A 25,111-nucleotide genomic window follows, 5' to 3' on the forward strand; every position below is an offset into this window, starting at 1 on the left:
GTATTTCCATATGTCTTTCATCTGTAATGAAAGCCTCAGGTGAAATTTTCAGTATCATTTTTCTTTGTTACAGCTCAGTTCCAAGGAACAAAAATCCATTCCAAGAGGTAAGTTCTATATAAAAATTCTCTGCCTCTAAAAAGGAAGGAAGATGACCAGTTTGAACAATTATCTTCATCTTAAACATGGCTTTATTACAGTTACTTTCCGGTAATCTTGATACATCCAATTCTGTGTACCCAAGATTCTTTTTAAAAAATTATTAGTAACTGTATTTTTCTGATGCATAAAACTACTTAAAAGAGTTTAAGCTTAGTAATAACTGACACAGTCAGTGGACACTTGGGCTGTTTCCCATAGTTTGTCTATTGTAGATAATGCTGCTGTAAACATTGGGGTTCATGTATCCCTCTGAATTAGTGTTTTTGTATTCTGTGGGTAAACTCTTAGTGGTGTAATTGCTCAGGGATCATAAGGTAGTTCTTTTTTTTAACTTTTTGAAGAACCTTTTCCAGACTGGCTGTACCAGTTTGCATTCCCACCATGTATGAGGGTTCCCTTTTCTCCACATCCTCACCAATACTTGTTGTTTGTGTCGTTGATTTTAGCCACTCTGACAGGTGTAAAGTGATAGCTCATTGTAGTTTTGATTTGTATTTCCCTGATGATGAGTGATGTGGAACATCTTTCATGTAAGTGTCCATTGACTGATGAATGGATAAAAAAGATGAGATAAAGATACATGTGTACACACACACACACACACACACACTGAAATATTAGCCATTAAAAAGAATGAGATCTTGCCATTTGCAATGACATGGATGGAGCTAGAGATTATTATGCGAGGTGAAATAAATCAGTCTGAAAAAGACAAATATGATCTGATTTCACTCATATGTGGAATTTAACAAACAAAACAGATGAACGCAGGGAAAAGAGGCAGAGAGAGGCAAACCAAGCAATAGACTTTAACTATAAAGAACAAACAGATGATTACCAGAGGGGAGGAAGGTGGGGGGATCGGTGAAATAGGTGATGGGGATTAAGGAGAGCACTTGCTGTGATGACCACTGGGTGATGTTTGGAATTGTTGAATCTCTGTATTGTACACCTGAACTTAATATTACACTGTATGTTAACTGGAATTTAAATAAAAAGTAAAAAAGCTGATACAAAAGTAATTCACAGAAAAAGGAGTCTAAGACTGTGGTAAAAGTTTTATATGCATAGAACTTCCTTCTAAAATTGGATTCCAAATTTGTGAAGATACTGTGACTGTGCTTTCATTTGAAATACAATAAGCTTCTCAATAAAAATACAGTGAAGAACATATATTGGAGATTATGTAAATGCTAATTTTGTTTTTCCTACCTACAGTAAATAACCTCAAATTCTAAAAAGCCTTCTAGAGAAAGCCCTTTAGATTTATTTGCTATTACTTAATTGTATGAAGAATGAGGTCAGTTTTTTTCTATACTTTTTGGAAACACATTTTTTTTTAATTGAAGTAGCATCAGGTGCTTAGGATGTGACCTTTTGCTAGCTTGTATTTTTTTACCTAAGTTGTGGAATATGCTCCAAACTAAAAGCCATGTTGCTTGAAAGTTAAAATACTGATTTTTTTCAACTCACCTGTTTCTTTTTTCTGTTTGCATTTTAGGCAATTGTTTTTGTGGTGGGAGGAGGCAACTACATTGAATATCAAAATCTCGTTGACTATATAAAGGTACGTGTTGGCCTTTTAATTCCTTAAGCATTTGGTATTTCACAGTTCCGTGTCTTTAAAATACTAGCATTGTCTGGTGGCTCTTTTGATTCTCAACCCTTTTTCTAGAGGTAGTTTAAAAGTCCTTATATGTATGGAAAAATGCCCATATGCTCATTGTTTTCCTATTCCTATCACGTTTCTGGCCTAAAATTGTACTTGATCTGGAAAATAATGTATCTTACTGATGTACTTGGCAGCTCTCTATCCTAATTTGACTTTACATGTTTAGAGACTTTAAGTAAGCTCCTCTTCCAAAAAGTCTACCTTAGTGAAATGATTTAGCAAACCCACTTCCCCGAATAGTAAGCACTTTGCCCCCATCCTGTTGACTTAAATCAGCAGCACACTTGGAATGTCTGCTTTTTCAGCAAACAGGAGGTAGCAAATTAGCAGTAGAGTGCTAGTCAAAGCCGACAGGAGCAGCAGGGACTAACAGACAACTAAGCAAAAGGATATGAAGAGCAAAAATGCCATTTAAAATGTAGGCGCAGGGGCCCCTGGGTGGCGCAGTCGGTTAAGCGTCCGACTTCAGCTCAGGTCACGATCTCACAGTCCGTGAGTTCGAGCCCCGTATCGGGCTCTGGGCTGATGGCTCAGAGCCTGGAGCCTGCTTCCGATTCTGTGTCTCCCTCTCTTTCTGCCCCTTCCCCGTTCATGCTCTGTCTCTCTCGGTCTCAAAAATAAATAAACGTTAAAAAAAATTTTTTTTAAATAAATAAATAATAAAATGTAGGGGCAATAGAATTATCAGTTGTTGGAATGACATTTTGTAATCTTCATTTATTTGCTTAACATTAAGTAATGATCATTCCTTATGTTCTATGTTATGTAAGACTTTAAAAAGGTGGAGATTTTGGTACAAGAGGAAAAAAAAAGTCACAGATCTTTAAAACTATCAGGCACAATTCCTGGGATCCTATTTCAGTTGCAGAGTACATACTTCAGAGTGTGAACCACCAAGATCTATGTAAGATGCTGTGGTCTCAGGGGAACATCCATCTTGTACAACGAGAGGTCTTTGATACCCTCCTCTGGTCATATAGTCAAAACCAGGCTGCATGAGCAGGCTCAAAAGCAGTAAACCAAGGCAACATAACAGGAACCAGGTGCAAACCATTAATCTGTACTACTTCTATAAACAGTGCTGACAAGCTAGTTCAAGTTGTCCCCTAATCTATCTGTGACCCTTGCAGGGGACTATATTAATCACTAGTTGATCTATTTCCTTTAGGTTTGGCAAAGGGTTAGCTATATGAGTGTTCCAGGTGTTCCCAGGGATAAACAAAGGGCTGCAACAGACCAGCTGAAATTAATCCGTACTTATACATTCCACACACCCCAGTCCTGATTAAGCTTTCTTAATTAGACTTGTCAGCATTCTTCTTTCTGCATCTTTTTTTTAACATTTATAGAACAGAAAAACAAGAAGGATAAACATCAAAATATTAATCATTAGTGTAGTAGAGTGGCAGAAATGCAGGTATAACTTTAAAGAAACATTACAGTCTGCCAAATACTGCAGACTTGTTTTTATTCATGTATAAGCTTCACAACTTACCTCTTTCTACTATAGAAATTTTAATTTTGTGAAATGTATTAAGTTGATGCTGTGTAACAGTTATCAACTAAGTGTAGTTTTTTGATCAGTTGCTTTCATCAGAAGAACATCAGACTGTCAGTGATAGGTATGTAAGCCCTTTATCTTTTACTTGGTCTCAGTTTCCTAAGTATTTTTCCTTGATTATTATTCCACACCCACAAAAACATGGTGTGGAGGCAGTAGGACACAGGCTACTATGACTAGTCAGGCATGCAGAAGACATTTTAAGTTCCTGTATCCAAGCACTTTTCTTAACAGATCATCACTTAGGTTAATAGTTACACACTGGTCTTTGGCTCTGCTGTTGAACGAATTATTTTGTATGCATTTTAGTGGAAATAGTATCCTACTTTTGCCTCCCCAGAGGGATCTTCTAGAATATACAGAACCTGTAAAAGAAAAAGGAGGATTAGAATTATTCAGAGGATTTATCCCCTAGATGTTATTGGCATCATCACGACATGAGTACCTGCAGATTAAATCATTCTTTAAACTCCTGGAAACCATCTTGGACCTTCAGCTTCAAATGAAGGAGGCAATTTCTGCAGGCCTTGTGGGCATGAGATAATGTTAGCTTTCTTCTTTTGTATTATTCATTTATTGGCTCCTTTTTCAGAGTCATTTTTACCCAGAATTCGGCCCCTGATTTAGAAGACTGTCAGATTCAGCAAAGATGACTGATCACTAGAGCTGGCAGCAGTATGAGACTGGCCAGTGCTCTCCCCTTTGTCCATTCCCAGTGATGTCCATTCCCAGTGAAGTAGGGGTGGATAAGTGCACGCTTACAGGACTCTCTGGTCCTCCCATTAATCCCAGTTTAGACAGGTGGAAATAGAAACAGCCCTTTCCATCACTCCTCAAATTAGAGGTATTGTTTTGGTGTCATGTTTGCAATTGATCTATGCCCCTGAACTACAGGATCAGGTAGAGAAAAAATTTTTTTAGAAATGCAGAATAAATTTTTGTCAGTTCCTGTGTTATTACCTCTCTTCATCTCTCCCTTACTTCCCCTGCAGTATCTCAACAATCTATCCACTGTTGATTCCCCTTTAATTACATGCCTGTCATATTTTAACACACATTCCATCATACAAGCCACAGAAAGAGATGTGCCCAATTTAGAAAATAAGGTTTTCCAAATGTTCCAATTTTCAGTCCATCTACTTTGTGTTTGGTAAAGTACATAAGTCAGTCTATTGTATATGAGGCTTCTTAGCACACTTGTTGAACTGCACCTGCAGCAACATGGGTTTCATTATCAAATGATATATAAAAAGGGACTCTAAATTGAAACAGTTTCTGCTGAGGACTCTAATAGAGTGTTAAAGGTGTTTGCTTCAGTAACCAGATGTATAGATCCAAAATCAGTGTCTATTCTGGATGAAACCTGCTACTGTCCACCTGGAACCATAGGTCATAGTCCAGTGTTATTCTGTGTAAATAGTATGTTTTCATTTCATATCTTAGGTATATACCTAGGAGTGGAATATCATGGGTCATCATAACTTTAATGATTAACTATTTAAGGAATTGCTAGACTGTTTACCAAACTGATTGGACCATTCTGCATTCGCACCATTGGTATATGAGGGTTCTGATATCTCCACATTATCACCAGCACTTGTTATCTGACTTTTTGATTCTGACTATGCTAGTGGAGTGGGATAGTAACTCATTGTGGTTTTGATTTGCATTTCTCTGATGACTTAAGACATCAAGTTTATTTTCATGTGCTCACTGGCCATTTGTGTATCTTTGGAGAAAGATACATTCAAATCCTTTGCTCTCATTTTTAAAATCTGAGTTATTTTGCCTTTGTATTATTGAGGGGTTTGGGTTTTGTTTTTCTTTTTAGGGAGAGAGAGAGTACAAGCAGCGAAGAGGGAGAGAGACCGAAGAGAATCTCAGGCAGGCTTCATGCTCATTGCGGAGCCCTAAATAGGGCTTGATCCCATGACCCTGGGATCATGACCTGAGCTGAAATCAAGAGTCAGACACTTAACCATCTGAGCCACCCCAGTGCCCCTTATTACTGAGTGTTAAGAGTACTTTATATAATGGTCTGTGATCAATTCTGAGTTAATTTTGCATGTATTATGAAGTAAGGCCCAGCTTTCTTCTTTTGTATGTGGCAGTCCAGGTTGTTCCAGCACCATTTATTGAAAAGACTTTTTTGTTTTTCCCTATTGAATAGACTTGGCAGCCTTGTTGAAAATAAGCTGACCATACATGTATGGGTTTATTTCTGGACTTTCAGTTCTGTTTCATTGATCCATAGATCTATCCTTGAGCCGGTACTATGCTCTGTAGATTACCATTGCACTGTAGTAAGTTTCATACTCCAGACATGTGAGTCTTTCTACTTTATCCTTCTTTTTCAAGATTGTTTTTGATTTCCTGGATGCCTTACACTTTGTAGGAATTTTAGAATCAACTTGTCAGTGTTAGTCAGGATTCTGACAGGAATTGCATTGAATCTGTACATCAGTTTGCAAAGTCTTTTCATCTTAACAGTGTTAATTAAGTCTTCTGATCCATGACATGGGATTTTGTTCTCTTTGTGTAGATCTTCTTTATTTTTATAATTTTTTGTTTGTTTTTATTGGTTTCAGAACATAAGCTTTGCAGTTTTCATTAAATTTATTTCTATGTATTTTTATGCTATTATGAATAGAATTTTTTTTTTTAAGTTTATTTATTTTGGGAGCGAGCGAGTGAGCACACACGTGAGTAGGGGATGGGGAGAGAGAGAATCCCAAGCAGGCTTCTTACTGTCAGCACAGAGCCCAACATGGGCCCCAAACCCATTGAACCTTGAGATCATGACCTCCGCCTAAATCAAGAGTCAGATGCTTAATCACCTGAGCCATCCAGGTGCTCCTGAAGTTTTTTTCTTAATTTCATTTTTGGATTACTCATTGCAATCCAATAAAAATGAGTTTTTGTGAATTGATCTTGTGTCCTACAACCCCGGTAAACTCATTTCTTAACTCTTAGGGGTTTTTTTTTTAGTATTTTTAGAACTTTCTGTGTAGGAGATCATGTTATCTGTGAATAGAATTAGTTGAACTTCTTCCTTAGCCTATCTGGAATGGTTTTTCCTTTTTCTTGCCTAACCACTCTGTCTAGAATCTCCAATACAATGTTGAATTGAATAGATAAGTAGCAGACCTCCTTATCTTCTTCCTGATCTTAGGGTCAAAGCATCTAGTCTTTCACCATTAAGGATAATGTTAACTATGAGTTTTTCATAGCTTCCCTTTAAAGCCATTACATTTTAGTAGCTACTAAGCCACCCAGTGTAATTATTCTCAAAGTTCTTTTTTTTTAATCTTATTTAGTGTTAATGTTTCCTTTGTTGTGAATTCAGTAAGAACTGGGCTAGGTCTAGGTCTTTGACATTAGAAACCCCTATCAGTACAACTATGTAGTATGAAACAAAACTTATGGCTATGGCTACAAGAGTGGAGAATTATCTGACTTGGCCTTTGAGTCATACCGGCTCACATTGGGCCAGTTTTGTTGGGAAGGCAAAGAAAATACTACAGTAATTCAAACTGATCAAGTTAGCAATGATGTTAATCTAGCTCATAATGTAACTGCTATTTGGTACAACAGTGATGTATTTGATAAAATTAATTTTAAAACACTCAGTAATATTAATGAGGATGCCTGATCATGCCAGTTTTATTCAAAATAGTATTAGAAGTTCTAGCCATAACAATTAGGCAAGAATAAGAAAAGGCATCCAAATTAGAAAACTATTTGCAGATGACCTATAGAGAAAACTCTAAAGATTGTCAAAAACTGTCAGAACTAATAAATTCAGTCAAGTTTCAGGATACAAAAATAATACCCAAAAATCTGTTGCATTTCTATACACTAACAGAGAAGTAAAAAAAAAAAAAAAAATCATTTACAATCACATTAAAAAAATAAAATACCTGGGAGTAAGTTTAATGAAGAAGCTGAAAGACCTGTGTAGTGAAAACTACAAGCCATTGGTGAAAGAAATTGAAGACACAAATAGGTATTCTGTGTTTCGTGGATTGAAAGAGTCAGTATTGTTGAAATACCCATATTCCTCATAGCAATCTACAGGTTCATTACAATCCCTGTCAAAATTCCAAGGGCATTTTCACACAAATAGAACAAACAATCTTGAACTTTTATAGAGCCACAAAAGACCCTTAATAGCCAAAACAATCTTGAGAAAGAACAAAGCTGGAGGAATTACACTGCCTAATTTCAAACTATAGTACAAAGCTACGGTAATTAAAACAGTGGAAGAGAATTGACAGACCAGAAATAAACCCATGGGGTATATGGTTAACTTAAAGATGTCAAGAATATACAATGGGGAAAGGACAGTCTCTTCATTAAATGGTGCTGGGCAAACTAGACAGCCATATGCAAAAGAATAAAATTCAACCACTGTTTTACACTAGACACAAAAGTTAACGCAAAATGGATTAAAGAATTAAACCTAAGACCCCAAATCTTAAAACTCCTAGAAGAAAACAAGCCATAAACTCCTTGACTGACATAGGTATGGGCAGCGATTTTTTTTTTTTTTTAATCTCACACCAAAAGCCAAGGCAACAAAAACAAAAATGAGACTACATCATAGTAAAAGCTTCTGCACAGCAACAGGTACCATCAACAAAATGAAAAGGCAATATACTGAGTGGGAAATATATTTGTAAATAATGTATCTGGCAGGGGGTTAATATCCAAAATATACAAAGAACTTACACAATTCAACACCAAAAAAATTAATAATAATCCAATTTAAAAATAGGCAGAGGACCTAAATAGACATTTTCCCCAAAGAGACACAGATGGCCAACAGACACATGAAAAGATGGTCATCGTCATTAATCATCAGGGAAATGCAAATCAAAACCACAGTAAGACTCACCTCACACCTGCTAGAATGGCCATTATCAAAAAGAACAAGAAATAACAAGTGTTGGCAATGATGTGGAGAAAAGGGAATACTCATGCACTGTTGGTGGTAATGTAAATTGGTGCAGCTACTGTGGAAAAGAGTATGCAGATTCCTCAAATAAGTAAAAATAGAATTACCATATAATCCAGCAATTCCACTTCTAAGTATTTTTGTGAAGAAAAAAAACACTAACTGGGAAAGAGATCTGCACCCTCAGTCATTGCAGCATTGTTTACAATAGCCAAGATATAGAAGCAACCTAAGTATCCACTGACAGATGAATGGTAAAGAAATTATGCACGCAGGCATGCATGCACACTGAAGTATTCAGCCAAAAAACCCTCTCAGATATAAAGAACAGACTGGTGGTTGCCAAGAAGTAAGTGGGAGAAATGGATGAAGGGGATGAAAAGGTTAAGAAAAAAAAAAAAAAATGAAATGTACTCTTAAGCAAAGACTACACTTTCAAAAATACAAGAAAATTGAGGCACCTCGGTGGTTCAGTCAGTTAAGTGTCCCAACTCTTCAGCTCAGGTCATGATCTCACGGTTCATGAGATTGTCAGTGACAACACAGAGCCTGCTGAGGATTCTCTCTCTACCTGTCTCACATTAAATAAACTTAAAAAAAAATGAAAATCGTTTGTGATTGAAATATAGAACATACTGGCTATACCACAACAGTGTGTATCTAAAAGATGCAATAGATAAATGACACTCTAGTGGTCTCCCAAGAATGAACGTGTTTGACAAAGGCTTTTACATCTCTCAAGAGAAGATGTACTAGGAAAAAACTCCATAGACCTTGGCCTTTTGAACGTACTAGTAGAGCCAGCTGCAAAATGAAACCAGTAGCCAGTCCTTTGTCATAGAAATAACTATCTTCTTAATTTCTTCACTTTTGAGAGCAGACATTTATGTGTGGAAACATATTTATTAAAGCATAAGTATAGTTTAGAAATTTATAATATCTGGAGTGCCTGGGTGGCTCAGTCAGTTAAGCATCTGATTCTGCATTTTGGCTCTGGTCACGATCTCACAGGTTCTTGAGTTCAAGCCCCCATCAGGCTCTGCACTGTGTGGAGCCTGCTTAGGATCCTCTCTCATTCTGTCTCTGCTCCTGCCCTGCTCATGCTCTATCTCAAATAATAAGCTTAAAAAGAAATTTATAATATCCAATTGTGCAATAACCTGTTATCAGATATTTTGAAGTTAAAAGGTACACCTCGAAAAGAAATCAAAGTTCAAACTCGAAGGTATCTGGGAACTCAGTCATTTACATAGGTTTTCTGGAACAAATATATAAAGCACACAAAAGACTTTGAATACGTGTTCCAGCTGAGAAACCTTTTGCTTCTCTTTATAGTTACAGAAATAATATGCACTAATATTCAAAGGCAATTTGCTAATAAAACTGTGTTGACCCTAAAAATTTGGTAATAAGTAACCAAATGTATAGGTAATTTAACTTTAAGCCACCATAAGTTCTTTTGATGGAAGGTGATTGGCTAGAGAATGAAATAGATTTAGTTAATAATTGTTACATTGGATCCAGGTACTGGTACATTTCATAAAGTTCAGTTTTTAATGGAAGGAGGAAGTATCAGGTTTATGCATAATTAAGAATAAGTTTGCACTGAAATATTGGCTGCAGTGTTTAACCCTCATTGGATGATACAGAAAATTAGTGTTTTGGTGTTAATGTTAATCTGTAAATGCTGTAGAAGATACAAAAAGAAAAATTATGATGAGTGATTATTAAAGCTTGATGAAGGGTGCGGATGGGATGGTGCAGGGAGTGTGGACTAAGTACATGATTAATCTCCTTTGCTAGTTTATTTCTCTGTGAACCTTGGAAGCCATGGTGCTAACATTTCACCAACCACGAATGAAATGTCATAACTAGTGATTAATGTAGTCCGATGCTAGGGTCCAAGATAGACTGGGGGCAACTAACACTAGCTTGTCAGCACTGCTTAATAGAAAACATAAATATGAAAGAAATGAGGTGCAAATCACCAATGTTTTGCTTCTGTTCTTTGAGCCTGGTCATGGATACATGATCAGAGGGGTATGAAGACCCCTCCTTGGACAAGACCGAGCTTCCCTGCAACCAGAGTATCTGCACTGTAACTTGAGATTCACAAATGAAAATAAAATGTGTTCTGTGCTACTGAGATGGGATCCTAGGGCCTGTGCCTAGAATATTTGGACTCTTCTAATGTTTCCCTTTGCTTTCTTTATCCTACTATGCTATGACCTCTACTTTTATTAATGTCTTGAGTAGATCCTGACATTATATGACCCAGTTATATGACCAATGCTGTGTAATTGTTATATGTAACAGTGAGGTATGACTGTTTTTGTTGTTGTTCTCAGAGATGGCCACCTAGAACATTTATTCAGCCATCCAACTGTGTTTATTCAGCTGATACATCACAGAGAACTTTCTCTTGTATTACAAAAACATAATTATGTTTCTTGATGAATTATCATATTTGCTTTGTTATGGAATAAACTTTTCAAATTACAGAAATGAATTTTCTTTCAAGTACACAATATATATAATAATTACAGCATCAAGGACTTAAAGAATTCTTCAGTAGAAGTTTTGACTGCTGTAATTGGGTTACAGTATTCTGCCAAAATTATGAATGAAATTATTGTAAATCCTATATTGCACAAATGAGACTGCAGTGACCATTCATGCCATAGTTGTACCATATCCTACTGTCAGCATAACAAAACTAGCGATGTTTTCTTCAGGTAGTACAGATCTTATGTTGGAAGAATGTTGACCTAAGATTTTATAGATAATCGTTTGTGTGAAACGTGGCAGTCACTTTATTCCATGCGATTTTAGAATAGATATGTGTATACTAAAATTCAACAACCTCTTCCCTCGCCCCCCAAAAAGACTTTGAGGGGTAACAAAAAGTCTTAATTAGGCTTAATCATTCTTCTGGGTAATATTGAAAGTATAACTTGTTACTTGTATCTGAGTTCTCTTATTTTTACAGGGGAAACAAGGCAAACACATTTTATATGGCTGCAGTGAACTTTTTAATGCTACACAGTTCATAAAACAGGTAAAGTGTACGTTGGTAGTTTGTTTCTTGTAACATACCATAACTTGGTGATGATATTTTTCAAAAGAGCAAGAGAATCATCATACTCATTTGAACCAACTGAAGCCAAAAACCATAGGAGCTATAAAAATGTAAGGTTTTAACATGGACTACTATAAAGAAAATTCTGATAAATAATTATTTCAATTGTCCCAAATCTTTGAGAGGATAAATTCAGAAAATTTAAAATTTACAACAGTGAAGTATATACCTAGGTGTACATTCCTGGGTTGTGAGATGTGTTCACCTGAATAACCCCGATTCCTGTTCAAGATACAGAACCATCATATCACAAAGTTCCCCAGTCAATCCTTGCCCTTATTCAATCCCCAAGCAGGTCTTGATATTTTTCCACCATAGATTATGTAATGTATTAGAATAGGCAAAACTAAATGGATTGTTTTTTTCTTGGATGAACTAGAGGATTCTCAATTTAGTTAATTTTTTTAATGAAGCAGATGTTTATGCTGATTTTTGTTTTGATTACTTTGGGATATTAAACTCTTTAGGTTTTCTTTTTTAAAATAAGCATTTAAAGCCATAAAATTAAAAACTCTTGCCCAACACTGCTTTAGCTGCATTTCACAAATGTTAATATATTTTCATTACCATGTTTTATATATATATTTGGGGGGGGTTGGTTGTATATTTTTAATATACTTGGGTTTTTTTTAATCTCATGTGATTTAGAGATGTTGTTTTCAAGTGTTTAGGGGTTTCCTAAATATCGTATTGATTTCTAATTTAATTCCCTGTGGTTAAAGAACATTCTGCATATGATTTCATTGTTGCAAAATTTACTTAAATATCTTTTATGGTTTCTCTTACTGAGCACTTCGTGTGCACTTCAAAAAGAACCTGCATTAGGCAGAAGTGGTAAGAAGGGTTCTGTAAATTTCATTTTGGTCATGGTAGTTGACAGCATTACTTAAATCCTCTGTGTCTTTATTGATGTGTGGTTTTGTGGGGTTTTTTTGGTCTAGTTCTGTCAGGTATTGAAAGACCAGTATTAAAATCTCCAGTTATGTTTGTGGAACTGTTTCTCCCTTCAGTTCTGTCACTCTCTCCTTTTAGTTGTAGGTCAACTTATTGTTAAGCTCTGTTATTAGGTACATACAGATTGAGGATTGCTGTGTCTTCGTGATGAATGCACCCTTTCATTATGCAGTGTCCCTCTACATATCTGGTAATACTCTTTATCTTGAAGTCTACTTTATCTGACATTAATATAGCCACTCTAGTCTTAAGGTTTGCAGGTTATAACTTTTCCATCTGGTTGCTTCAGCTTGCCTATGAATTCATATTTAAGGTGTTTATCTTGCAGATGGGATATAGTTGGAACCTGTTTTTTTTTTCAAAACCATTCTGACCATCACTGCCTTTTAATTGGTGTCTGTTGGTCGGTTAACATCGAATGTAATTATTGATATGATTCGGTTTAGGTTTACCATTGTACTGTTTGTATTCTACTAGTCTTCTGTTAGGCCTTCCTCCTTTCCTACCTTCCTTTGTATTACTTGAATGCTTTATTTTAGCTGTATCTCTATATTATTAATTTAGCATTTGCTCCAGAGATCACAATATATACATCTTTAACTTCTCATAAACTAGAGTTAATATTGTACCACTTGCATTCAATATAGCATATAGACCCATTCCCTCAGCCTTTATTCTGTGATTGTCACATATTTTACATCTGCATATATATCATTAACCTCACAAGACAGTACACAGTGTTACCATTTTTATCACTTCACTCATCTGTATCTTAAAGAAGCCTTTCCCTTTACACAGATACGACTTTCAGGGATGTTCTTCATCCCTACCTTTAGTAGATTTTGATTTCCATCTGTTGACTGCAAAACTTCTTTCAACATTTACTGTAGCTCAGGTATGCTAACAGTGAATTCACTTAATTTTCTTTTATATGAAAATGTATTTCACCTTTATTCTTAAATATTTCTGCTGAATATAGAATTCTGGATTGACAGTTTTTCAGAATTTTAAAGATACTATTCCAAAGTCTTCATTGTTTCTGATAGGAAGTCAATAGTATTCAGATCGATACAATTTTATATGTAATAGGTTATTTTTCTCTGGCTGCTTTCAAGATTTCCTTGTCATCTTTGGTTTTCAGCAGTTATGATGTATTTATGTATAACTTCTTGTGTATTTATCTTGGGGATCACTGAGCTTCTTGAATCTGTATGTTTATATCTTCACCAGATTTAGGGAATTTTCTGTGCCTTTCGTCAAATATTTCTGTGTTCAATTTTGTCCTCTCTTTTTGGGACTCCATTCACCTGTATGTACAACATTTTATATCCTGCCACAACGCTCTGAGGATTTGGGGTGGGGGGGTTGTTTTTAATTAATTTTTTTAGTAGTCTCTACACCTAATGTTGGGCTTAAATATAATTTAAGTTGTACTATCTCCAGATTCACTCTTTGCTTTCTTATCTTTTTTCTACCATTTGAATAATGTTGTATTTACACCATCTCAAATTTTCATTTGGGTTTTTTTTTTTTTTAATATAGTTTGTGTTCTTCTGGTTGGATTTTATGTCATTTCATTGTGAGCATATTTTCTATTGTTTCATTGAGGATAGTTGTTATAGCTTCTTTTAAACCCTTGTCTATTAATTACAACACATGGATTATCTATCTCAGTCTCTCCCCTTTCCCCCTAGAGAATGGGCCCAATTTTTCTGTTCTTTCATGTATTAGTTTTAGATTGTATCCTTAACATTGCTGTTTTGGAAACTGAATTCCATTTCCCTAAAGAGTGTTGATTTGGGCCTTTAGCCGGCAATTAACTTGGTAAAATTCACATGTCAAACTCTGTCTCTTGGGCAGCAGCTCACATCTTGCTTGTTAGTCACTCTCATTTGTGCCTGGTTCAAGGTTTTTCACCATAGATATCAGAAAAGTTCATGTGCAAAATTTAGGGCTCCCACACTCTGGACCTCTCCTTTACTGGATTTCCTACTCACCTTCAGAGGCTTTAGTTGTCCCCATACTCTGGGTCGTTCTTGAGGTTAAGAGCCACAGAACTCAGCCAGTGCGGGTCTTTCCTTCCAAGTGTCACCTCTGTTCCCGAACCTGCCAGCTTGCAGTTGTTCTCCACTGCCTTCAGGTAGTTGGTTTTTGCATGTTGTTTAAAGTTTTAATTGCTATCCCTGGGAGAATTAGTCCAGTAGGAGTTTACCCAGCCTTCCAGAGTTTGAATGCCTTTTTTCTTTTTAATGATGTTTTAGAAATATCAAATTAATTAAAATATGTGGAGAAGTAAACTGTCAGCAGTGAAGTTGTACGTGAAAGTTTTCTTTACATTTTCATACTGAGTTAATATTGATTTTATTCTCAGTGTTTTTGTTTTCCATTAGTTGAATTTGTACCTATAATGTTGATCCATTTTTTTTTATTGTGACAGCATTTATTATTACTATTCGGTTTTAAATGAATTTCAGTTGGTGGTGAATCTTGAGGAAAACTTATTCTAGATACAAATGCAATGAATGAAATAATGGAGCTTAGATGTTACCATGATTAAAGAGTACATTTTTAAGGTGTATTTCTTTTGTGACTAAAGTAAAGCTATTTTTATGTTTTGTTTTAGCTGTCACAACTTGGACAGAAGTAACATAAAAGAACCTTAATATGAGAAACTACTTGGATAAATGTAAAGACAAAAGTCAAAAGAGCCAGATGTTTTCTTCTTCGTATCAGTGTCCTAACATTGAAACTTAGAGTTAATTTTTAAGGAAATTCTATACTTAATATAATGTATACTTAATATAATGTATACTAATTAAAAGAATAAAGCATTTCAGAAATAAATTTTGAACATTGTACATTTTCTTTCCTGTTACGTTTGACAAAAGAGAAAGTACTTAGGAAAAGTTCTGCCTGAATATAATATTAAAATATTATTATAATGGATTTGTTATGACTGAAACCAGTGAAAATTTAAGAATTATGCAAATATTATTAAAAAAATAAAAAGAGTGCCTGGGTGGCTCAGGTGCTTAAGCATCTGATGTTAGCTCAGGTGATGATTTCACCGTTCATGAGTTTGTGTCCTGTCTCAAGTGATCACAAGACCTGCTTCTCTCTCTCTCTGCCCCTCATTCACTTGTATCCTCTCTCAAAAAAACAAAACAAAACAAAAAAAACAAATGTTACTTGACTGGTTAATGAATCTCCTACTGGTATTTTTTTTTTTTTCTTGTATGCACTTTAATAGTAAAATTACCTCCCCGTGGTTTTCTGGTCTGCCATGTTGCCTCTAGACTTTACTTAAAGTCTCTTCTTCCTCTAGCACACCCAAATACATCTTATCACATAAAATCCCTTCATTATATAATGACAACAACTAACATCTAGAATGGACAAATGGACAAAACATTTGTCCCATGAAGATCTAAAAAATATGGAAAATTAAGTGTTAAATTTGGTTCAAACCTTCCTGGTATGCAGCACCAAGAAGGAATGTTGATCAATCATGAAACTCAGCTCTAAGAAAAAAGCAAACCAGTTGCTCCAGAGGAAAACCTCTTACTCCTCTCAAGGCCAGGGAGTTTTGCTCCTAATGAGCCTCGTCAAGAGCAATCTCTAATGTTACAGATAAACATCCAGATAATAGGTAAAACAGCCAGATTCACGAGACCGACTTTCTCTATTCCTACCCCTCAGGAGTCAGTGCCATCATACAAAGCACAGGTCAAGAAAAAGAGGTCTCTGGCACAAAAACAGACACATAGACCAATGGAATAGAATAGAAACCCCAGAACTAGACCCACAAACGTATGGCCAACTCATCTTTGACAAAGCAGGAAAGAACATCCAATGGAAAAAAGACAGTCTCTTTAACAAATGGTGCTGGGAGAACTGGACAGCAACATGCAGAAGGTTGAAACTAGACCACTTTCTCACACCATTCACAAAAATAAACTCAATGGATAAAGGACCTGAATGTGAGACAGGAAACCATCAAAACCCTAGAGGAGAAAGCAGGAAAAGACCTCTCTGACCTCAGCCGTAGCAATCTCTTACTCGACACATCCCCAAAGGCAAGGGAATTAAAAGCAAAAGTGAATTACTGGGACCTTATGAAGATAAAAAGCTTCTGCACAGCAAAGGAAACAACCAACAAAACTAAAAGGCAACCAACGGAATGGGAAAAGATCTTTGCAAATGACATATCGGACAAAGGGCTAGTATCCAAAATCTATAAAGAGCTCACCAAACTCCACACCCGAAAAGCAAATAACCCAGTGAAGAAATGGGCAGAAAACATGAATAGACACTTCTCTAAAGAAGACATCCGGATGGCCAACAGGCACATGAAAAGATGTTCAGCGTCGCTCCTTATCAGGGAAATACAAATCAAAACTACACTCAGGTATCACCTCACGCCAGTCAGAGTGGCCAAAATGAACAAATCAGGAGACTATAGATGCTGGAGAGGATGTGGAGAAACGGGAACCCTCTTGCACTGTTGGTGGGAATGCAAATTGGTGCAGCCACTCTGGAAAGCAGTGTGGAGGTTCCTCAGAAAATTAAAAATAGACCTACCCTATGACCCAGCAATAGCACTGCTAGGAATTTATCCAAGGGACACAGGAGTACTGATGCATAGGGGCACTTGTACCCCAATGTTCATAGCAGCACTCTCAACAATAGCCAAATTATGGAAAGAGCCTAAATGTCCATCAACTGATGAATGGATAAAGAAATTGTGGTTTATATACACTATGGAATACTACGTGGCAATGAGAAAAAATGAAATATGGCCTTTTGTAGCAACGTGGATGGAACTGGAGAGTGTGATGCTAAGTGAAATAAGCCATACAGAGAAAGACAGATACCATATGGTTTCACTCTTATGTGGATCCTGAGAAACTTAACAGGAACCCATGGGGGAGGGGAAGGAAAAAAAAAAAAAGGTTAGAGTGGGAGAGAGCCAAAGCATAAGAGACTGTTGAGAACTGAGAACAAACTAAGGGTTGATGGGGGGTGGGAGGGAGGAGAGGGTGGGTGATGGGTATTGAGTAGGGCACCTGTTGGGATGAGCACTGGGTGTTGTATGGAAACCAATTTGACAATAAATTTCATATATAAATAAAAAAAAAAAAAAAAGTCTCTTTGGGTAGTGACCTGCTAACCTGACTTGGTCCTGGGCTATAACTTAAAATCTGTTTGGGCTGCTGTAACAAACTACCACAGACCAGTGGCTTGAACAGATTTCACATAACTTGGGAGGTTAGGAAATCCAAGGTGAAAGTGCCAAAAGCTCAGTGTCTGGTGAGGACCCTCTTTCTGGTTTGCAGACAGACATCTTGATTTATCTTCATATAGTAGAGAGTCCTGGTCCCTTTGTCCCCTGTAAGAGCACTAATCATATCACGGGGGCTCCACCTCTGTGACCTCATGAAAACCTAATTACCCCTCAAAGGCACCACCTCTAAATACTATTATATTGGGAGTTAGAACTTCAACTAAAGAGTCTGTATGTAACACATACAGTCCGTAGCGCCACATCATCTGCCAAAGTGATCAAAGTGGTTCATGTTCGGGGCTTGAGACAACAATGTTCATCAAGGTGATAAGCTCCAGAGAAGATAAAGCAATGTCCCAGTTTCCTTAGTAACAGAGAAGTTAGACTTTAACATATGTTCAGAAATATTTTTTAGGTTAAAACTTCACAAAAGACACAGGAGGTGGTCTCTTTTCATGTTGTGTTTGCAGCCAAAAATAAGTTAGAAATAGTGTCCTCAATGAACAATTTTTTTCAAGTTTGCCTCAATTCACTTAAAAGAAGACCATTGCAAAGGTTCCGAGAAACGTTTCTATGAGGCCTGTAAAGATTTGGGGCCCTTAAAAAAAAAATCTCTGGGGAAACCTTGGCTTTTCTCAAACTGTCCACAGCCTAGCCCCATCTGTCCTAGTGTGAGTTCCCCAGCAGACCATCCACAATACGGTCAGGGTCACTGTTGATGCTGTCTTGGGCTGGCAGCTCAGCAGGTCCGTCCCCTCAAGCCCCCAGCGTGGCTGATTCAGAAACCAATTTTATCTGCCCCCGAAAATGATTCTTAGAAGAATTGATTACAGCCATGGTAAAGCACAGATCAAGGGTAGAGGTCAATGGGAAAGGGAAATGCTGTGCCTGATGATTTACAAAAGTTACAGCAGTTAATCCTCACAACAGCACTAACAGGTAGGTGGTACAAATTTTATAGATGGAAACAACGCTCAGAAAGTTAAATACCCTGCTCAAAGTCATAGCTGGTACGTGGTGGAGCCAAAGATGGAATACACATCCCTGTGCTCCAAACCCATTCCCTGTGCACTGCTTGAAATCGCCTAGCTGAGGAAGCAGAAGGCTTGAAGTCTTGCCAAGCCACTCCAAACTGATCAACCTGACTCCGCCACTTCACCTCTCTCTTTTCTCCGGTGTGGAATGAGGTATACAGAGTAGGGGCATCTTATGGCAGAGCCTTCATAGTAATGCAGCTCACCTGGGCCAGCCAGCTCAGGGTGTTCAACCAAACAACCATCTTACTACTGAGCTCACACACATGAACTGGCAGGAATAGCCACCTGACCAATAGAATTTGAGTAGTTGGGCATAAACATGGGAAAGATCGATTCACTTGGCATAGATGGGGCTCTAAACTAAAAGGAAAAGGCAAAATAAAAAAAGGATTGAAAGGAAATTCAAGTCAAAACAAAATCTGCCTTGAAACGGAAGCTTCCGTTTCATCTCCATCAGGTAACTTTGTACTATAATGAATTATAAGACAAACTCACATCCAAGTAGGCTCACAATCATGACTGTAAAAGTTACAGTTTTTAGGTAATAGTCAAAAGAATTTGAAGCTAGGTGTGAAGATTTAAATTTAAATATATCGAGGTCAGGTGGTGGACATTTGTAGAAATTTTTAATTGTGTTAAAATTGCAAGGCACAGAGCAACCTGGCTCTACAGGCTGATGAGACTGTACTGATGTGACATGGGACTAAAGAAAGCAGTAACCTGAATTTATCATTTGTTGTAGTGACCACATCGAAACAGTCTAAGCAGAACTAGGAACTATTCAACTTCACTTTGTTCTATTACTCTGGGTTCAACACAATCCTGGAATTTCAAAAATTGATATCCAAAGGGATCCCTGAATGTTGATGAGTATGTACCAGACTTTAAGTATTTATAGCTGCTTTTACAAGAGAAATCTCGATGGTTCTAAATTATCAAGCATCAGCCCCATCAACATGGCTCAGTTTCAGTAGGAATAACTGTGCTGAAAAAGCAAGCTCTGTGTACCAAGTTGACGTGGTATCCTAAGAATCCAGAGACAGCCACAGGAATTCTAAGATCTCCTGAAGGATTATGGCTAAGTGACTAAAATGCTGATTTGCATATCGGCATCATTTTCCCTGATTTTTGTCACCCCAATCTTATTTCATTCATATTTCTCAGGTGGAGCTAACTATTCCTGACAACAAAAATTGATAAAGGGATAGGTGAGTAGTTAAACCCAGCCAATGAGAAGCTACTAGTTTCCTGCTGAGGTCACTATTTGAAAGGCTCAAGAGAGCCACTGTCTGCCAGACTTAAACTGGAGGGCCTTCAAATGAGGCTATAGATATGGCCACAAGACACCTGAGGATGAAGACAGTGCAGAGCTTAGAGGTGACATCATTTGAACCCCTGGGTCTTACACTAGTGTAACTTGACTGTTGCAGCCAGCAGCAAAGCCTTGAAAGAGATACAAAATCTAATGGATGATTTAAACATCCTAGAAGAGCCAGAGAAATGCCAACCCAAATATAAGAAACAATGATTCTCAGACATTGAACATCAGAAAGCACAGCATAGTGATTCCTAAGAGAAGGGAAGCAATCAAGATGCATCCTACAACTGCCCCATTTTCCTGGCGAGATTTTTTTTTTTTGTTCAGGTTGCAGCACAGGCTCCTTGAGTTGCTCAGACAGAGCTAGGCATGTGGGTAAGTCAAGGCAGCTAGCAGTCACAAGGCAGGATAATAGGGAGTGGAGAGCTCTAGAGATCTGCAAAGGGTCTGATGAATGCCTGTGAGTGCAGGTGAGGAGGAAACCACCTGAGGCCAGGGAAGGAACCACCTACAAGGATCACAGGGAGGAGGAACAATCTTTGCCCAAGTGGGACCAGTAATAGTGTCTGTTCCCATCAACCAATTACCTCTTAATTCATAGAGGATTAGCAAAAGTACTAACAGGCTTTTGCCTCAGAGCTGGGGAATATAAGCCCTAGACGAAATGCTGTTTTGGTCCCACCTAACCTTAAAAGCAAAACCCCAAAAGATCAAACTGTTACAATTAACCATGTACAAAAAAGCCTAAGAACGGAGAAATAAAAAAATATCTAAACACTCAACAAAGTAAATTTAGTGTCTGCAATCCTACTGAACCTTACCAGATAAGACACAGGCAATAAAGCTCATCATGAGAACCTTTCAAGAGAAACAGACCCAGAAATGTCACAGATAGAATAGACAAAGACATTAAAACAATTATTAGAACTATATTCCATATATTCAAGAAGATAGAACTTTTAATAAAGAAAATATTTTTAAAGGCCCAAAATGGACTTCTAGAAATGAACAACTTAAAGATCTGAGAGGAAAAATCTATTAGATCTATCTGTAGAATAATAACATTTATAAATTGAATTTAAAACTTAAGAAGAACTAAGTTTTTCAGATTAAGCTTAATGAACCATCAACTTTTTAAACAAAAATAGCTCCTTCAGTATTTCTTTGTGACCATAAACTTACACTGATAGAATCAAGACATACCTGAAGCTCTTTTTTTTTCCCCTTCCAATCACCTGTTTCAGTAAGCTCACTTTTTGGCTTAAGACAGTTTGAGAGAACTTCCTGCCATTTTCCAGGGGGAAAAAAAAAAAAGACATGTAATAGTTGACAAATTATGAACAATATACCAGTCTAACTGGCTTTGAGGAAGCACATTCTATTTCACAGAACTGCTGAAACTGATGTTCAAGTAGAAATGGATTCAAAATTGAGATGTGCCCAGAGAATACAAACCACAATTCAAGAACTCTCTTGTCCGTGAGAGACCAGAATTTTCATTGATTTTTATTATATTTGACAGTTACTTAACTAAGTCTACAACTATACATCTTTGTGAAAATACAACTGATTGTTTTTGGACTACTTTTTGTGCTAAAATATGCTTTGAACTGTTAATTCTGTGAGTAATTAAGTTATGCAGTTCACACATAAGTGAGTTTCTGCTCGGGTATCCTCTATTTTTAAAAAACTGTGATCATGTAATCTCCAAGTATGCTACCATCATTAATATTCCAAGGTTACAACCAAAGTCACAGAAGACTGATTTTTTTAATTATTATTTTTTTTAAGGTTTATTTATTTTTGAGAGAGACAGAGACAGAATGCGAGTGGGTTGGGGCAGAGAGAGGGAGGCACAGAATCTGAAGCAAGCTCCAGCCTCCAGGCTCCGAGCTGTCAGCACAGAGCCTGAAGCGGGGCTCGAACTCACGAGCTGTGAGATCATGACCTGAGCCGGAGTCGGACTCTCAACCGACTGAGCCACCCAGGCGCCCCTGATTTTTAAACCTCTATTCCAATTTACAACTTAATATATACCAAGAATCAGGGGCGCCTGGGTGGTTCAGTCGGTTAAGCATCTGACTTTGGCTCAGGTCATGATCTCGAGGTTTGTGGGTTTAAACCCTGCGTCAGGTTCTGCACTGACAGCTCAGAACCTAGAGCCTGCTTTGGATTCTGTCTCCCTCTCTCTGCCCCTTCCCCACTCATGCTGTCTCTCTCAAAATAAATAAATATTAAAAAAGAAAAAAGAGCCACACATTAAGCCTGAGTGATACTTCCTATTCGCATATGCAATTCTCCAATCCATTCCTAATAAACTAGGAGGAGTCTTAATCCTGGTACTCCTAAAATCCTTAATCCTCCTAAATCCTTAATCCTCTCCATCCTAATTCTAGCAATCATTCCCCTACTCCACACTTCAAAACAACGAGGAATGACATTCCAACCACTTAGCCAATGTCTATTCTGATTCTTAGTAGCGGATCTACTCACCCTAAGATGAATTGGAGGACAGCCAGTAGAACACCCTTTCATCACCAGTGGTCAACTAGCCTCCATCCTATACTTCTCAACTCTCCTAATCTTCATACCTATTTCTGGCATCATCAAAAATCTTTTAAAATGAATAGTCTTTGTAGTATATAAAAAACCTTGGTCTTACAAACCAAAAAAAGAGAATATCTGCCCTCCCTAAGACTTCAGTGAAGAGGCAGCACTTTGTTAGGTGCTCTAGATGTTAGCCTATATAATCCTAATGATAAAGAACTTGAGAAAATAGGTAATGCAATTCCTGCTTTACAGATACAGAAATACAAGGTAAGAGGTTAGCAGCTACCCAAGGTTATTCAGTTAGTAAGTAGTGGAATGTGAACCGACCAGATCGGAATCTAGAACCTTTTCCATTTGACATGAAGAATTACAGGATGATAGAAGTATTAGAATATTCAGAATTAAAGGATAGAAAACTGAGAGATACTTAGATACTCTGGGGATGCTAGAGTTACACAAACAAAGAGATTTATAATTTCCTCATCCCCAAAAGACTGGAGACAGTAGCTTAGCTGTTTCTAGCCAGTGTATATGCCATTTCCAGAAATGAAGTTTCTAAATCCTAACTCAGGGTGGGAGTTTTTAAGAAAGCCCCTCAGAAGTAAGCTAGCTCTTGCTGGGTTCAATGAGACCTAGTACAGATAACCCTCGGCACACAAATGGTCCTCTACTCTATCTACTTGCTCCAGATAGCAGCTTTCTGTCCTTGAAAGAAAAAGCCATTTCCATGATCTTTCCTAAATGTTGGCGCTTTTTTTTTTTTTTGAGGGGGGGTGGTGGTCAGCTGAAAATATGCCTCCATTATACAAATTTGAATACATCCATACCATAGAACCCCATGCAGCTGCAAAAAGTCATGAAGAAACTCTTGCTATACACTATTATGGAATGGTCTACAAGACTACAGATGTATTGTTAAATTAACAACAAAAAGGTACAGAACACTGCATATAGTATGATGCTCTGTAAAAAGAAAAAAAAATTCTATACACTTATTTATCGTGTGTGTATATAGACTATCCCAGGAAGGATACACAATAAACCAGCAACATTTGCTTCCTAAAAAGGGACCTGGGTGCCTGGAGTACATGAATGGGAAGGAGATGGAGAGGCTTTTCACTGTAAACCTCTTCTATGCTTAGAGTTGAGTACCATTTGTATATTATCTACTTGATTAAAAGTGTGAGAGAAAAAATACCTCTTTTGCTGTAGAAGGAGACAATAGGGAGTTTTAGCTCACAAAATCTAATCCACAGGTCTGATGGAGTCTTCTAATTTCCTACTTTACTTTCTCCCTCTGTAGCACTAAATACTGTTATCTACTCCATTCCTGAGATTTTCCTTTGGCCTCCTTGACTTAAAGTACCAAATTAGAGTCATTTGATTTGCAGTATGTTCCTGTCATTCCTAAGATTCAGACATCCTGGATAAGAATCAAGGTAAGGAAGTGTCACCGGATTTGTCATAGAATACTTTGTACAGGTACAGCTCATGTCACTCCATCTTGACAGGAGTGAAAAAGGAAGAATGGCTTCCTTTTACAAAGGTCATTGCTAATGTCTGCATTAAAAAATATTCAACCCCAACTGAGCATCGGGAACCAGACTGCCTGAATTCAACCCCAGCCTCACCTCTCATTAACTGTGTGGCCCCAGGCAGGCTATCTCATGTCTGTAAACCTCCATTTCCTCATCTCTAAAAAGGGGGAAAGAAGTGTCCAACTTCATAGAGTTGCTGTGCAGATGGACATAATCCACGAAAGCGCCTGTCGCTGGGTCTGAAGCTACAAGTAGGTACTGCACTGTAAGTTCAAAGGTCAGGGGCTGCTACTTCGTCCAGAGACCTTTACAGCCTCCAGGCACTGTGGGTGGTTTTGGAGTAGTTCTCACAGACAAGAATCCAGGAGCGGCGCCTCGCTCAGCTCTGCAGTCTTGGGGCTCTTTGTGGCTACATCAGAGATGTGCCAAGACCTTCCTCAAGACGGGTGCCATTGTTGTTCAAAAGGCTGCTATGGCCATAACACAAGCTCCAGGACCTAAGATTCTGTAGACAGCAAGGCAAGATTCTGTACTCCAGGGGCACCTGGGTGGCTCAGTCACTTGAGCGTCTGACTTCGGCTCAGGTCATAATCCTGCAGTTCGTGAGTTCGAGCCCCATATCGGGCTCACTGCTGTCAGCCTGTCAGCGCACGGCCTGCTTCGGATCCTCTGTCCCCCTCTCTTTGCCCCTCCCCCCCACTTGTGCTCTCCCCAAAATAAATACTAAAAAAAAAAAATTCTGCACCCCACTCCGCAACCCTCCCAACTGCTGAAATGTGGCGTCCAAGGTGCAGCCTTCCTATGTTTACACAATTATAGTTCTGTGAGGAAGGCAAGTCTCCCTCACTAGCCTCTGTGGAGGCAGCAGTTCAAATATCTCCTCTTAGAATACCACAGAATGTCCCAAGTTGTCCCCAGGCTGTAGTAACAGGAAGGGAA

General features: G+C 37.7%; 1 protein-coding gene across 2 annotated transcripts in view; it reads left to right on the plus strand.

Moving 5' to 3' along the window:
- The window catches only part of SCFD1 (sec1 family domain containing 1), a 124,051-nt gene extending 108,758 nt beyond the window's left edge, over positions 1 to 15,293 (plus strand). For both annotated transcript variants that reach the window (XM_040476855.1, XM_040476854.1), the window contains 4 exons: positions 74 to 107; positions 1,664 to 1,729; positions 11,342 to 11,410; positions 15,069 to 15,293. In XM_040476855.1, coding sequence (XP_040332789.1) covers positions 74 to 107; positions 1,664 to 1,729; positions 11,342 to 11,410; positions 15,069 to 15,092 — 193 coding nt within the window. In that variant the 3' untranslated portion in view covers positions 15,093 to 15,293. The remainder of the gene's footprint in view (positions 1 to 73; positions 108 to 1,663; positions 1,730 to 11,341; positions 11,411 to 15,068) is intronic.
- The last annotated feature ends 9,818 nt before the right edge of the window (positions 15,294 to 25,111 follow it).

Source organism: Herpailurus yagouaroundi, unplaced genomic scaffold, assembly GCF_014898765.1.
Source record: "Herpailurus yagouaroundi ecotype Mexico unplaced genomic scaffold, PumYag 141, whole genome shotgun sequence".
Taxonomy (NCBI): Eukaryota; Metazoa; Chordata; class Mammalia; order Carnivora; family Felidae; genus Herpailurus; species Herpailurus yagouaroundi.